General features: G+C 48.5%; 2 protein-coding genes across 2 annotated transcripts in view; both read left to right on the top strand.

Moving 5' to 3' along the window:
• The window catches only part of LOC106722570 (C-type lectin domain family 1 member A-like), a 20,327-nt gene extending 17,644 nt beyond the window's left edge, over positions 1-2,683 (top strand). Inside the window, exons 6-8 of the mRNA XM_025212108.1 lie at positions 1,490-1,570; positions 1,987-2,082; positions 2,570-2,683. Of these exons, the coding sequence (XP_025067893.1) occupies positions 1,490-1,570; positions 1,987-2,082; positions 2,570-2,683 (291 nt within the window). The remainder of the gene's footprint in view (positions 1-1,489; positions 1,571-1,986; positions 2,083-2,569) is intronic.
• LOC112551376 (C-type lectin domain family 7 member A-like) lies at positions 2,052-10,815 on the top strand. Its single transcript, XM_025212107.1, has 8 exons — positions 2,052-2,082; positions 3,893-3,973; positions 4,830-4,982; positions 6,660-6,758; positions 7,953-8,075; positions 8,496-8,638; positions 9,059-9,201; positions 10,661-10,815. The coding sequence occupies exons 2-8, from the start codon at positions 3,901-3,903 to the stop codon at positions 10,803-10,805; spliced, it is 879 nt and encodes a 292-aa protein (XP_025067892.1). The 5' UTR covers positions 2,052-2,082; positions 3,893-3,900; the 3' UTR covers positions 10,806-10,815.
• Positions 10,816-14,685: the final 3,870 nt, after the last annotated feature.

Here is a 14,685-nt window from a genome sequence, read left to right as displayed (position 1 = left end):
CCCGACCACCTTCCAGGCTCCGAGTGCCTCCCTTTGGGTGCCTCCCGTCCGGCCGACCCCTTCCCTGGAGCACACCCGCTAGCCTGGGGGTCCCGCTGCCACCATCCAAGGCTCTGGACTCACTTCTGGCTCTGTGCACCTTGGAAAACACAGGCCTGATCGTCCAATGGGTGCTAGACCCAGTATAAGCACTTGGGGCACTTCCCCAAGTCAGGGGCTTATTAGGAAGCCTCCCTTAGTCCACAGACCTCAGGGGCCTCCTTGGCATAATTTAGTCCCACCCCTCAATAAGTCTCCACACCGGTCACAAAGGAGAACTTTATTGATTACAGGGGTAGGGCAGAAATAGGGTAAAAGGTAGAGCAATATCATAGAAATCTTACAGGAATATCAAAGGAATCCCATAGAGCAAACCAGGGTGGCTGAGGTAGCCGTTTCAACACGCATCTGAGTTACTGAAGCTAAATATCTGATCGGATCTCTAGTAGGTTACTCACTCGCATCATCCAGAGGTGCTTGTTGTTTCCTCTGGAGCCAGGGCGCTCTTGCAGCATGCGGTGATGAGGAGAGAGCCAGGTTCAGATTCACCTGGCTGGATGACCGCATGGATAATGGCTCCCCTTCTTCCTGGCCCAGGCCTTTTTAAAACCTCCCTGACCTCAGCAGCCGGTCCAATCGAAGCTGCCAATACTGGCTACAAACCGTCCAATCTGCAAAGCATCCCTGGCTACCTGGGCCCGCGCGCAGGGCCGGGTCTTCCCCCCCCTGCCCAGGTGACCAGAGCATCGCCTCCCAGGCGCCAGGCTTTTGTCTGCAGACAAGGAGCGAGATCCCCGCTGTGAGAGATTCAACAGCAGCCTCTCGGGCCGGCTGAGACAGATCTCTGGAGAGGGGCACCGACGGGGGCATTTCTGCCACATAGCTCAGGAAACCCTGCTGGGTAGTGTGGGAGCAGAGGTGTAGGAGGAGGAGTCTGAAAGAGAAAAGGAGGAAGAGAAGAAGATAAAGGGAACTAGAGGGAGTGAAATGAAAAGAGAAGAGTCAGGACTGAAAGGATGGATGGGCCAGTGTCTGGAGTAGAAACCAGGACAGATGGGCGTAGTGGATGGAGACAGGGGCTCAGGGGCTTTGGTGGTTGAGGGTGCTGAGCTATATCAGGCCTCAGAGACGTGGGAACCTGATAAAAGCCTTCCAAGGGAGTGTTAGAGGGCAAGGAAGGGAGGTAGTTGTAACTGGAGAAGACAGCCTCTCATAGGGACATGCACAGGCAGGAGGTGTATGTAGACTGTCAAGGCTGCACCCTGCACATGTTGAGAACAGCCAGACTTGGGTTGAAAGCCATGAGATGTAAACACACCAGAAGGGTGAGTCTGATGTGTCTTCTGTTTTGGTGCCTTCTGGGTCAAGATATCAACTCACCTGTACGCCTCCCAGTGGCAAGTTGCATGTTCTGCTGAGGGACGACTGATCTTCTTACCCACTCCCACAGCTCCAGGAGCTGGGGCTTGAAGGGAGAATCCAGTATGGCTGGACTCTGCTGGTGTCTTCAATAATGAGGACTAAAAATGCTGTAAGGTGTGTGTTGGAAACCCTGTCACTTGGCAGAAAAAACTCACAGGTTGTCTGCTGTTCCTGACCTCAGCTCCTCCTGAAAGGACGTCTGGGGACAACTGCTACATGTGAAGACAGCAGGAGCTGTTTACTTTACAACAAGGTATGCTGGGAACTGTACCTTTAAGAGGCTCTGGGATAGCCTGGTTGGGGACAGTGGTTGTGCTGTGCAGAGGCTCAGTATCTCAGCATCCCCACAGGGGCTTTGCAGTGAGCACTTCAGCCTGGAAACTCTCATACTGTAAAGATAAAAGCCCTGCTCTGTAACAGTGTTAGGGAGGGAGAGCATTTCAGATGAGCAGACAGAGCGTTTCCTGTGGGGTCACAGATGGAGCCGCATCCAGCCAATCATCGCTGTGATCTTTCCTTTTACAGGGACTCAAACAACGGGAGCAGGGCAGATACACCTTCTTGTGTCCAAATTCAGAAGTCCATCATCCTCCGCTTGTGATCTGTGAAGAAAAAGAAAAGGTACGGGGCCTGGAGTCTTTGTATGGGAGGACTAGGGGTGGCTTGAGGGATGGGTTGTTTCCTCCAGAAGGTGAGTGATCCTGTTATACCTTCTGGTTTAAACTGCGCTGCCCAAGGAGCAGAACTGGGTGATTTGGGAAAATGCAAGATGGGGTTGAGTGATTCTGGGAACCATGAGAAACTGCTTGTCAATGTTTTTGCAATGAGTGCATGAATGAGAAGGCTGTGGGATGCAGTAATGTTTGTCAGGGACAGGGAGGAGGAAGCGAGGAGCTGGACTTAGCTGGGGTAGTTGTCACCAGGTAGAAGTTAACGGTCATCTTCTTGTGATATTGATTTAGCCCAGGTTGGGTTGTGGTGTCCTCTCACAAGGACGTGACACAGTATGGGAGATGGGTGATGGGAGATGGGTGAAGCTTCTAATTTGAAAGGAGTTCATGTACCGAAAGAGGGCAACAAGGCTCAGATTCTTTCATTCTCCTTAAAGCACAATGGGCCAGAGCTTGTGCTGGTGTCAGAGCTCCTTGGGCTCCAGTGGAACGATGCTGACTGGCACCAGCAGAAGATCCGGCCTGGTTGTATGAAGGAGCCCCATCTCTGACCAGCCGGAGCAACCTTAGGCAAGCATGGTTTCTCTGTATGCTGCCACAGTGACTACTCCCTCTTCACTGGTAGAGCTCTAGTGCAATTAGTTGAATTACACTTGTCCTCCATAGTCTCCCTGGCATCACAATGTACACATGTGCTGGTATTAGGGCACAGAAAATTAATAACTCCACTGAAATGCATATGTAGATTGTGACAAGGATGGGATGGAGCACAAGGTGCTAAAATGCAGGGGCTGTATGCTGCTCATCTCCACATTATAGCACCCTCGTGCCCCAGCTAGGCCTGATGCTGCACAACACCACCATCCAGAGTTTGGGGCCCTCTAGTAGCCCAGGGTTATTCTGCCCAGCCTCAAAGTGCTGCAGTCCTGCACACACATGGAAATGCTGTGTTAAGGAGCACTTTTCTCTGGCGTGAACTGCGTGGGAGTTTATCACAGCTCATTAATTGCATGTGTAGAGGCACCTAGTATGTTGCAACACTTCTTGAAGGCAATGAGGCTGATATGAAAAGTCATGAGTTGAACTGTGGAAAAGAGATTTTTGCTTTCAAAACAAGATTTCAACATGAGAAATTTGCTTTTTGGTTCCAAAGACTGATTGGAAATGAGGTATGTGCTCTCAATAACTCTGCCTCCGTGCCTCTCCCTGCCCTCCCACAGTGCAATGCTGTTTTGTCCAAACTGACACTAAACAGTCACATTTTGTCACACAATCTTATGGGTTTTTCTGGTGAGAAAATTTTTGAACAACTGCCACTAATACAGGTAATACACATTAAACTATGACGATAACATGTCATAGTGACTCATTAACACACACAAAAAACTTTCTGAACATGTGGTTACTTGGTGAACACCATCCATGCTGTGCACTGAAGGAACCTGGAGACAGTGGTGGGCAAGAGGAAAGTATGCGCTGCTCTAATTCATGATAACTCAGAAGAGCTGAGCTGATTTAGTAGTGTAGGCCACAGTAAGTCTGGTGTCTTCTAACTTCTGAGTGGCTTTGCTAACATTACCCTCCCTGAATGTTGATTTATCTTCTAAAGTGGTTACAGAGTATAACATGCTAGAAAGCTGAGCCCCTCCTAGAGTTATCTCAAAGGATCAGGCTGTTTAGGAAGCTCATCAGTTCCCCAGTGAGTACCACCCAACTGATTCAGCCTTCTCAAACCCAGGGTATAATTTCTCTCTCCCTAGTACTGGACATGAGTGAGCATGCGGTAACCTACTCGGATGTGAAATTTGATCGGTCTAAAAGGAAGAAACCTGGAAAGAAAGGTACAGCACAGAATCAAATATAATTCCAAAAATGATAGTATTGTATTTTTGAGGTAGAAATTCAAAATCACTTTATAAGTATTAACTGTCATCAAATAAACCTGCTTACAATAAAGAAGCAGCCCTCTGACACTTTTGGCCAATGCCCTTCTTCAGGTTGCTTGAGATGTCTCAATTTGTAGCTGTTTAACATTTGAGCAAAAGGACAGCTTCTATTCTTCCCAAGCACCACATAGGACCCAAGGTGCTGTGCAGCTCTGGTGCCCTCCTCATCCCTTCAGTCCTGCTCTTGCACATGAGCAGGTGAGAGCCTGGGCCTTAATCCCTTTGATTCCCAGAAAAAAAGCCTCCAACACTTTTTGACAAGTCAAGTCTGGCTTTTGAAAATCAATCAGTGGGTTACCTCCGGTTGAATCCAACACCTCAGTCGTAAGGGCATTTTCCTAGATAACATGATGGCTGGGGTTACCACTGTATATACTGCTTAGAGTTAAAGCTGTACACTACTGTATATTTCCATGTAGCTGGTAAAAAACATCAGCAGCAAATATCCAAACCTTTGATTTGTCTGAGTAGTGTTTGAGGAGCTCTCAATTCCTCAGTCACATGCCTCTCCAGTGATCACAAAACCAAGTGAGCTCACAGCATCTCTGTATATTCCACTGCCTATAACCCATTCACTGGGACTTCCTCGTTATTGGGCCCTGGATTCTCTTCTGTTTCCCCCCATCTGAGATGCGATATTTCTGGGGGCCCTTTGGCTTTGGCTCCTGCATCTACCTGAGCTGTGACAGCTGTTTTCTGTCTCCCTTTTGAATTACTTTTCTAAATTTTGTCTTCCCTCATGGGATAACAGAGAAACCAGGGACCCTGCTATTACAGGAGGAAACAACAACTTATTCTGAGCTGAAGTTTCAGAACCTGCCTGAGCAGCAGAGAAGCACGAGAGCTGAGGAGAAAGAGGGCAGAGGGACTGGGGGCAGCCCAAGCCCTCGGAGGAGAAATAAAGGTAATGTTATCCTGGTTTCACAAGAGCACTTGGCTTTCACTTTTCCCCATTACTACCATAGACACAAAAAACATGTCACACCCAGGTTGTGAACTATGTACTCAATTGATACTTCCCTTATAGGGCTTCTCACTTGCGTAATACTGTAGCACAGTGCAGCCCTGGAGCTTGTAACCAGCATTTTATTTTTCCTTTACAATCCATAATATATTTCCAATGTGTATTCTTTTTATACTCTTTCTTTCAGAGCATTTAGGGGTTCAGCTTCTCTGTCCAACCAATGAGTCAAAGAAACTTACTTTAGATTTTATAGGAAATCGGAACTTATACTCAGATAATGGCCTCATTGGAATAGCTGGGACTTTAACCCCCCAAACCAGAAAAAAAAATGGTCTCACACTCTGGATGTAAATTAGGCATTTGCTACACCACTGATTCATTCCATATCTCAGAGTACAGAAAAAAAATAATGTAAGAGTTCAGAAAGATCTTTCTTTATTGTTAAAGATAAAGGCCTAAGGAGCTGTCTAGTCCATCTTTCAAAACCTTTGGAGTTTTGTGGTCCAGACCCCCAGGGTCAGAGCCTAAAACATCATGATGACAGCAAACCCAGCTCATGAGGGCTTACTTGCCCTCCTATCCATACTCATAACCAAGTTTCCATAGAGAATGTGCTGCTGGCTTAGGGCATGATCCTATATTTTATACTCAGTATAACAAACACAAATACAGTTTAAGATGAAGCTCATGTCATTTATTCCAATTAAAAACTGTAACAGGGAACTACAAATAAAGAAAGTTTAATCCTTTTGATCAATGATCTCCAAACTGGCTGGGAAATCACCTCTCAGCCTGTTCCATGGAGTGACAGCAGATACTTTGGCTATTGGACATTTTTCCAATGTACCTGCTCCGTGGCTACACCCCATACCAGGACAGTGCTACTCTATACCTAGGATACCAGCTGTATGGCAAGGAAGCTAAATGACATGGTGCACCTGTGCCCCCTAATGCCACAATAAAACGTTAATCACTGGGGCTACTATTAGTAGGTACTTGACTAGAGAGAGTGGCAGTTGGAAGAAATTCTTCAGATATGATACCAAGTGATTATCATAGCTTATTATTATTATTATTGACTACAGAAAGTGGCAGAGTGAGGTGGTTTTCTCCCAGAAGCATTCAATTAAATATTAAAACACACTCTATTTTGAAGGGGTTTTTGAACACATTTCAACTCTTTGTTTGTTCCCTTTACCCTAATATCCAGGCACAGCAGCATGAGCATTCATGAAAAGCAAATTTGGGGCTTATATATATATAATGGAAGGGCAGTTGTGGATGATCGATTTGACTGTAAAAGCCAGTTGGCATTATGCTCAGTATTTGCAAGTCACATGATCTGAACAAAGCATGTTTAGAATACTCATGGCAGCCTGACTGCTCTGCAAATGAAGGGCCTGGTCCACCTAGGAGCACCAATGGTCATTTCCTTTCACATACTGCTCTTTCCCCTGCCACCCCACTCACTGTTTTTCAACAAATGCAGCTGCTTCTAGGAGACATGTTTGAAGGTGCTCACACAAGCCTCTTCCTTCTTTCCCTTGCCAAGTTTGATGAGGTGAATTTTGTGTTTGGCTTATGTCAATACTTGCATTATCTGTTTTTCTTCATCAGATCCTTCAGCTACACCTCTTCAATGGCAGCTTGCCACCCTTGCTCTTGGGATTCTCTGCCTGATTTTATTGATAGTAGCAGGAGTTTTGGGTTACAATGGTAAGTTCATAGAGAAGGAATCACTATGGATCTGATAGGAGTCCTTACAAATATTTGAGGGCAGGCAGCATTTTCTAATGGCTCTAGCAAGAGGCTAACATATGGTATTATTTGCAGCCTGCGTTGGGTCACACTTGATAATAAGGTGGGGAGAGTCTGGTCTGAAAAAACTGAGGTCACAGTTACATTATGGTTTTCACAGCTGGATGCTTCAGTCCCTTTAGCAGACTATATGCAATGTGTGTTGTCACCTGTATGCCTGGCTATTTCTGTTATAAGCCACTAGACCTTCTGCACACGAGGCTATTCTGGGCTAGAGCCTCAGATTACTGTGAATGGGCCTAGTTGTGGTGAACTCCCTGCAGCTAGGTTCATCAGCACAGCAGAGAATTGGCCTGCAGCCCTGAAGCCTGTGTTTAGAAAACAGAAAGTATTTTCATACACTCCAAGTGCTATGTCATATGGGCAAATCTGTGTTGTTTTGTGCAGTGAAAAATACAACTTTAATCATAGATTTTCTAAGCAGAATGTCAGTCCAGCACATCCCCATTTGTGGGTTAGTTTCTTAAGTGAGTACTGGTTTGGAGGTACAAGCTTGGGCTGTGGTGTAGATGTGTGCTGTGGGCAGGCATTATGATACTATTGTTTTGTGAGCTCCTTGATGCTGTGTTGGACTGATATCAGCAGATCTGTGCTAACTGGGGAGAGGTGCTCTGGGCACTTCACTCTGTGCCCAATCACAATGATTCTCCCACCCAAGGTACGTTGAGCTGGGCAGGACCTGGATTTCAACTCTTAAAAAAACAGACCCAAAAGAAACAAAACTAACAAACCCCCCGAAAACAAAGCTTTCGATATTTGGTTAGCCTCAGATGGGAGCACAGCGTCCAAGCCTCCACATTTCTTGCCTCCCTCCAGGTGGGAATACTAGGAACAAGACAGGTTTCCATTGCCAACCGGACCCAGCTCCATGGAGTGTGTAGTCAAAATGGCTGTTTGTGCAGTGGGGCTCAATTTTTAGAAATCCTCATTTTTGCAATAAGAAAAACTGCTCCATGAGAAAATGTTGAGCAGCTGTAAGTGCAAATAGTATTAGTGCAACCGAGGGGTGTGTGACACTGCACAAGACAGAGCATCGGATCTGTGAAACTTCACTACAGCTTTTATTATATATAACAGGCACTGATGTTTCAGTGTGTCAGCCGGGCACAGAGCAGGAAAACCCCGTGATGGAAGGGGACCACCACACCTCTAAGCCAACGTCCTACCAAAAACCCAGCCTGCCGGGAACATTGAGAAAGCAGCCCCAGGACACAGGTAAATCATAGGCTGTTGTCTCCACAGGGCAGGTCTAGTCCTGTATGTGAGGCAACATCACCACCCAAAGATGGACTGGCTTTGGCTGAGGGATATCCTTGGAGATGCGGACATGAGGTCCCGCTGGTGGGGAGTTGTGGAGAAAGGGGGATCCTCCCTGCCTGGGTGTGTCAGGTTCCTGACTCACCCATAAGGCTGTGGGCGCCACTCTCTGCCCTTGTACGCAGTGAAGCAGCTGTTCGTGGAGGGGAACAGTGATCCCCTTTCAGGTGTATGAAACAGAAGGTTCCGCTTCCGTGCACTGGTACATGAGGTGGAGGATCAGAGCGGGTGAAATCCGTTTTGTTCCTGACAGCAACATGCCCGGCACAGGGCAATGGGGAAAGTGATGGGTTGATTTGCGGTGTGTCTTTGTTCCAGGGGAGAAGTGTCCAGTGCTCTGGACTGCCAAGCAGGACAGGTCCTACCTTTTTTCTCCTAAAAGAGGAACTTGGAATCAATGTAATTCCTCCTGCACTTCTCAATCTGCCGAGCTGCTCAAGACAGAGACTAAAGAAGAGTTGGTAAATGAGAGATTTCTTTAATATACGAGTACAACGTGACCATGTGAATGCAGCCAGAATGGAGTCAGGCTCTAGGGCTGCACTTTCTGGCGCAGCTTCAAGTGGGCTGGGGGTGGGGAGGATGGGGAGGATAGGATTCAGTGTGGGGTTTATCTCTATGCACACAGGTGTTTTATTGTATTTCCAGAGTACTGTGTGCATGGGTTTAGCCATGTGTCTGATCCTACAGTATTACCTGCAGTAGGTTTGAGTACTTACCTGGCCAGACTGGCACTAGGTCTTATGGAGGTGCAGGCTGCCCAGTTTTCTGCAAGGGGAATCTCTACATTGAGTCTCATGGTTATACATAGCGCTCTGCTGGTGCTCTCCATGTGTTTGAGACAACTCACTGCCATTCCACCTGATCCTATTGTTGTGCAGAGTTTCATCACCACAAGGTCTTATGAATATGCTGAAGATCGTGGAAGTAGTACATACTACTACCCATTCTGGATTGGATTGTCGTTTGACTTCAGAGAAGGAACGTGGGTCTGGGCGGATGCTTCAGCTCTTTCCTCTGGCTTGTAAGTCTGTGTCACTAGGGCAGTGGTTCCCAACCTTTTGATATCTGGGGCACACATTCTTCCTAGATTAAAATTGGCAGCACGCTTCACTCTTATACCTGAGAAGGTATATGTATGTATCTGTGTCTGTGTGTCTAAGACCTAGGTTAAAAGCACAAAACATATTATAGGTGCCATTCTCCTGCCAGAGGAAATCCCACCAGAAATGAGAGGTACTGTGGAAAAAACGACCTGTTTCCCAGTGTACTACTGTCTGCACCTGCTGACCTCTGATCTGTACCTCAGGGAATAATGTCAGGTTCTGGTGTTGTGGCTGCTTCTGCAGGGTCTTTGAGGCCAGTGATCACCCCCATGTCACGTGGCACCTCCTGCCAGCCCCAGGAGCATTGGAGGGGTAGAGGGGATTAATTTTTCTGCAAAGTGTCTGTCTGCCCTTCTAAATGCAGCAAAGCGCATTGCTCAGAAAAAGGCAGGGGTGTGGGGTGGGCACAGTGGCTGCCTGGTGGTGAGGAAGAGCTGGGGAAGGTAGCACCACCAGTGGCAGTCCACAGAGGACCAGCTGCACGCCCTGTACTCAGCTTTGCGCTGAAGTACAGCACTTGCATCTAGGTGCAATTTCCCCTGGAGCCATAAGGGGCTGACACTGCTGGCAGTGGAGGGTTGGTGCTAGTATCTGAGTGTTTTATCTCAAACACCCCCAGATACTGCTGCCACTATACAGGCTCCTCTCTGTGACTAGTGACCATGTGCAACAGTGCAGGGCTGGAACAGTCATGATACCTCCTCACTGCCCTCAATAGCTTTTCTCTTCCTGAAACTGTCCACTTCAATGCAATTTGCCATGTTTTTGGCAGACCAATATACCATAATAAGGAGTAGCCATTTTATATTGCTTATGAGATGATGGTGTTAGATCATAGATGTGAGAGGTGCATTAGTGGGAACAGGGGAGTTTGCCACATCACAGGTTCATGATGCATAGAAGAGCCATACAGTACATGAATGTATCCGATGCATACCGCCTGAGCTGATGTGATCTGTGAATTGTATGGAAACCTGGGGCCTCTTCTCTCACCCACCTTGGGAACAGAGATTTCCCTGGGTCAGCATGCCGGCACAGGATGGGGAGAAAACAGAATATTTTCCACATTTGATTGCAGGACCAATATCTGGAGGGCTGAAATTGTCTTCACATGAAGTGTGCTGAGGAATCAAAGTTGAGCACACCCTGCCTTGTAAATGTGCCATGAGTGTGCAGGGGTCCTGTGCTGCCTGTTTCTCATCCAACCAATTGTAATGGCTTGAGCTGCAAAGCATCTCTGACCTTCCTTTTGCTGGGTTATGGCATGAGAGCATCCCCTGCAGTCATTGCTGTGAGCAGGGAGAACTCCCAGCTCTGTGTCCTAACACAGGGCTCAGAAGAATAGACCTGACTGTAGCTTGTGGCTTTACCTTCCAGGTTTGTGCTCTCAGATCCCAGTCCTCAGAATTATCCGGGTGGAGCTTGTGCATATTTGCAAGGTAATAAAGTTAAAGCTGGAGGCTGTGGAGACCCTCGATTCTGCATTTGTGAGAAGAAGAAGGAAGCACAAAGTAAATATTAATGTGATTAACCCACCCGAGAGACAATGTGGTTTGGATGGTCAAGGAGATCGCTGCTCCTGAAAGAGGAACGTGGAGCTCAGGAACAGAAATGGATCCAGCAGTTAAAATCCCTGGAAGTTGTGCGGCTGTTTACAGGGAGGACAGCAGGTTCCTAAACTGCATCTTGGGGCAGTTTGACTGCTAACCCCAGGCTGTCTGTGAAATCACATAGACAGAGACAAACCTCAGTCCCTTCCGTCATCTCTTTCAGTTCATGCTTAAGCTAGGTAACAGAAATCTCTCTCCCCCTAAGCCAAGCTGCAAGTGCTAGAGCCAGAAGAGTTGGGACCCTCCGGCCTTCATTACATCCATGCTTGTTTTCTTGACCCTGTGTTGGGCATTCACAGTAGCTTGGCAACCCCTCAGGCAAACAAAAATATCCAAGAACTAATGATGTGTACAGCTGTGCAGGGCATCATAATTGCATGGAAATCACATAGAGAAACACCCACTATCCCCTGGTAACTTCTCATGCCCAAGCACAGATGCCCACTGTTGTGTATAAGGCAGACTCTGTTCTTGCCCAACAGCAGGAGCCCTAAGGACTTAGATTTCCACTGCTATTCTGGGAGGCTCTGTGTCCTCTATCTGCTACCAGAATGGTACCTTGGTTTATAAAATAAAAGATCTCCCACTACGTGTATGTCCCTTTGCTTGAGGAATGGGTGGCTTGTATCAGGAATGGTCAGATGTGCTACTGTGCTCTCTTTAGGGCAGGGGGAGCTGCATACCTTGAAGGGGTCCATGGGGTACAACCAGGTCAGAATTGACATTGGAAAGAGGATGGGTGACTCGGTGTTAGGTGTTGTCCTCTAGATACCAGGCATGGCTCTTGGCCTGTGTCACCCTGGCCTCCCTCTGGGAGAGGAGAAATGCCTGTTGTAGAGAAAATAGCAGTGACCAGGTCTTTGGAGTTGGAGCATCTTCATCCCATGTGCTGTACAGCAGGTGAATGGGGCAAAGGGAGCTTCTGCATGGGGGGTTCAAGAGGAAGGGTCCCACTCAGTGTTGGGGGCAGTTGGATCCCAGTCAGGTATTGTCCCTTTCCTCTGTCCTTCAGTGTAGCATTGGTGCCTAGGATGCTGTGATCAGCTGCTGCTGCTGCTGCTGGTGTGGTTTGCCTGCCTCTTTGGACCATTTTGTATGTGGGCTCAGGCCCATCAAGTTACATAAGGCCGCCCCTTGGTAGTACTGAGAGACAAAATGTCCCAGTGATTATCGGGGAAAAAATGCCAAAAAGGGAAGTGCATGTAGGTCATAGGGTCAAAACAAGGGCACCCTTGGGGTCACTGAGCAGAACACAACAGAGAGCACCCATAAACTCTAAAACACAGCTAGGGAGCTGGCGGCTACTGCCCAGTGGAGCTGTTCCTGGAGAACAGACCATAGGAAACCCAGGAAAATGGCCCCACAGTCCCCGGGGAAGCTCCCAGCCAGAACATCCTTCCTGGTGATGTGAATAGGCTACTTGCCCAGGGGGAGGAGGAGGTGAACCAGGAGGTGCTGTGCTTTGGTGGGGCCATGGATGGGGAGTGAATACATAAAGAAGTGAGGGAAAAGTGCCACCAGACCTTCAACAAGAGACTGTGGAGGAGGAGATTCAGGGGCTGCAAGCTGGTGCACTCCAGGAACATGTGCATCAGGCTGAGTCTTTCTGGAGCGTGAATGCTGAAAGGAAGATGAGGAGAGATCATGATGGATGGACGGGGCCTCTTTCCACAGATCCTTCCACTCCCCAGCAGTGTTCAACTGGAGGTCAGGCCCTGAGAGTGTTATGTCAAAGGCTTGTGACCAATATGTTTCAACACAGATGTTTACAGTTCAGCATCCAACCAGGAATTCAGAGATCCATGTCACTGTGGCCCTTCCCAAATGTCCCATATATCCCATCATGTCATCCAGGCCAGTCCCTGCCCAGTGGGGAAAGCTGTTTTGGCTATGTTGAGATCAGGAGTCTGGACCTCCCCCTGGCAGTTGGGAGGAGCAGGGCAGGAGAAGCCATGGACTAGGTTGCTCTTGTCAGGAACAATATGCTCCTGCTGGGGGCACATATGTAGATGTGCACCCTGGAGTGCTTTAATGAACCTGTATTTTCTCTGAAGAAGATTCAGGTGCATTAATTACATGTGTACACATGCCTATGGCCTGTTATTGTCAGTCAATGTGCCAACTCCATCTATCCCATCTGGGCATTTGTAAAGAGTGCAGACTTCCTGGCCCTGGGGCAGGGGGCTGGACTTGATGATCTTCGAGGTCCCTTCCAGCCCTAACGTCTAGGAAATCTTTGAAATCTATGAAGTCCTATGCTCTTTGCAGGACATCGCATTTCCACAGCAAGCAATTCTGGGGACCAAGGAGAAATCAGAGTCTGTGCTCCACACCCCTCAAAGCTCCACTAGACCCAGGTCTCCTTGTTTAGAAAGCAGCACCTTGGAGGCGGTTGAGGAGGTTGTGGAGGCTCAGGCAAGTGGCTCAGCTGAGGCAGCTCCTCTTGGTGTTGTGCCTCAGCCTGTTGAGGAGCGGGATAAGGCAGGATCCCCACCCTCAACCCAGAAGTGGGGAAGTCCCCTGTTTGCTCCAAAGCCTCCACCTCTGCAAAGCAGAGGCAGGCTACCCTGGAGCAATGGGGGAAACCTGCAGACAGACGGGAGCACATTCCGAAGGTGAGCGAGATCACCCAGACCATTGTGGAGACGTTTGCTCTGGATAGCCAGCGCTTCTCCTTAGTTGAGCAGCCAGGGTTCAGGTGGCTCATGACACTCATGGACGCATCTTACCAAGTGCCCGCACATGCCATTTTTAGCAAGATGGTGGTGCCCTCCCTGTATGAAGCATGCAGGGAGTACTTGAGGGAGGAGCTGTGCAAGGCAGGGCCGCAGGTAGCCTTACGCTTCACCTCCGACATCTGGAGCAGCTGAGGTGGTGATCGCACCTACCTCTCCCTCACAGGGCACTCATGTGATCAGTCAGGCTGTTGGTGGGCTCTCCTCCAAGCTGAGGTGCTGGATAAGTCCCACATGGCAAGGGAGATCATGGTTGTCCATGAACCACATTGTTTCATGGTCACTGACAATGGGGCCAAGATGGTAAAGACTGTCCATGATGCCAACTTTGTTGACATCCACTGTGTGGCACACAGGCTGCACCTAATAGTAAGAGGGGAACAGGGCTGCCAGTGATGGCACCGCCACCACTAACACTACAAGCCAGCTCATTTCAAAATGCAGGAAGGTTGTGGGTTACTTCCACTGGAACATCAAGCTGGGCAAGATGCTGCAGGAGAAGCAGGCATAGCTGAGCATCCCACGGCACAAAACTGTGCAGGATGTGGAGACTCGGTGGAACTCCACATATCTGGTGCTTGAAAGGCTGGTAGAGCAATAGACAGCCATCCATGATATGGCCTTGCTTGGGGATACTGGGATCAGCAGCCCCCCTTACAGAGCTGAATGAGGAACCATTTCCTAGATCTTGGCGTTGCTCAAGCCCTTCCTTAAGGCCACCAAGACCCTCAGTGCTGGTGATGCCCTACTTAGCCAGGTGATCCCCATAGTGAGGGAACTGGAGAACCAAATAGAGACGTCCCGGGGGATCAATGTTCTTGGCGGGGCCAGCCCATTGCCACCAGACAGACAGGCACTGGTGAGGTGGCTGAAGGAGGGTATCAGGAGACAGCTGGATCCCTTGTGTTCCAGTAAGGTCCACATGCTGGTGTACATGTGCACCTCTGGGGTGAGGAGGAGCATGTGCACTGGCAGCCCCCAAACCCTCGATCACTGGATGCAAGTGCTGTTCAACAGAGTCAGGGAGGCAGAAAGGCAGAGGTGAGGGGATATGGAA

The sequence above is a fragment of the Alligator sinensis genome, unplaced genomic scaffold, assembly GCF_000455745.1.
Source record: "Alligator sinensis unplaced genomic scaffold, ASM45574v1 scaffold21_1, whole genome shotgun sequence".
Classification (NCBI taxonomy): domain Eukaryota; kingdom Metazoa; phylum Chordata; order Crocodylia; family Alligatoridae; genus Alligator; species Alligator sinensis.
The sequence above is the reverse complement of the archived record's forward strand: the minus strand, read 5'-3'. Positions and strand labels throughout refer to the sequence as shown.

What these genes read in the sequence shown, in the direction of transcription:
- LOC112551376 (XM_025212107.1), top strand. Translation starts at nt 3,901, where the DNA reads ATGAGTGAGCATGCGGTAACCTACTCGGATGTGAAATTTGATCGGTCT. An exon ending in GAAGAAACCTGGAAAGAAAG is followed by an intron (nt 3,974 to 4,829) that starts GTACAGCACAGA and finishes ATGGGATAACAG; the next exon opens with AGAAACCAGGGACCCTGCTA. An exon ending in TCAGCTCTTTCCTCTGGCTT is followed by an intron (nt 9,202 to 10,660) that starts GTAAGTCTGTGT and finishes TTTACCTTCCAG; the next exon opens with GTTTGTGCTCTCAGATCCCA.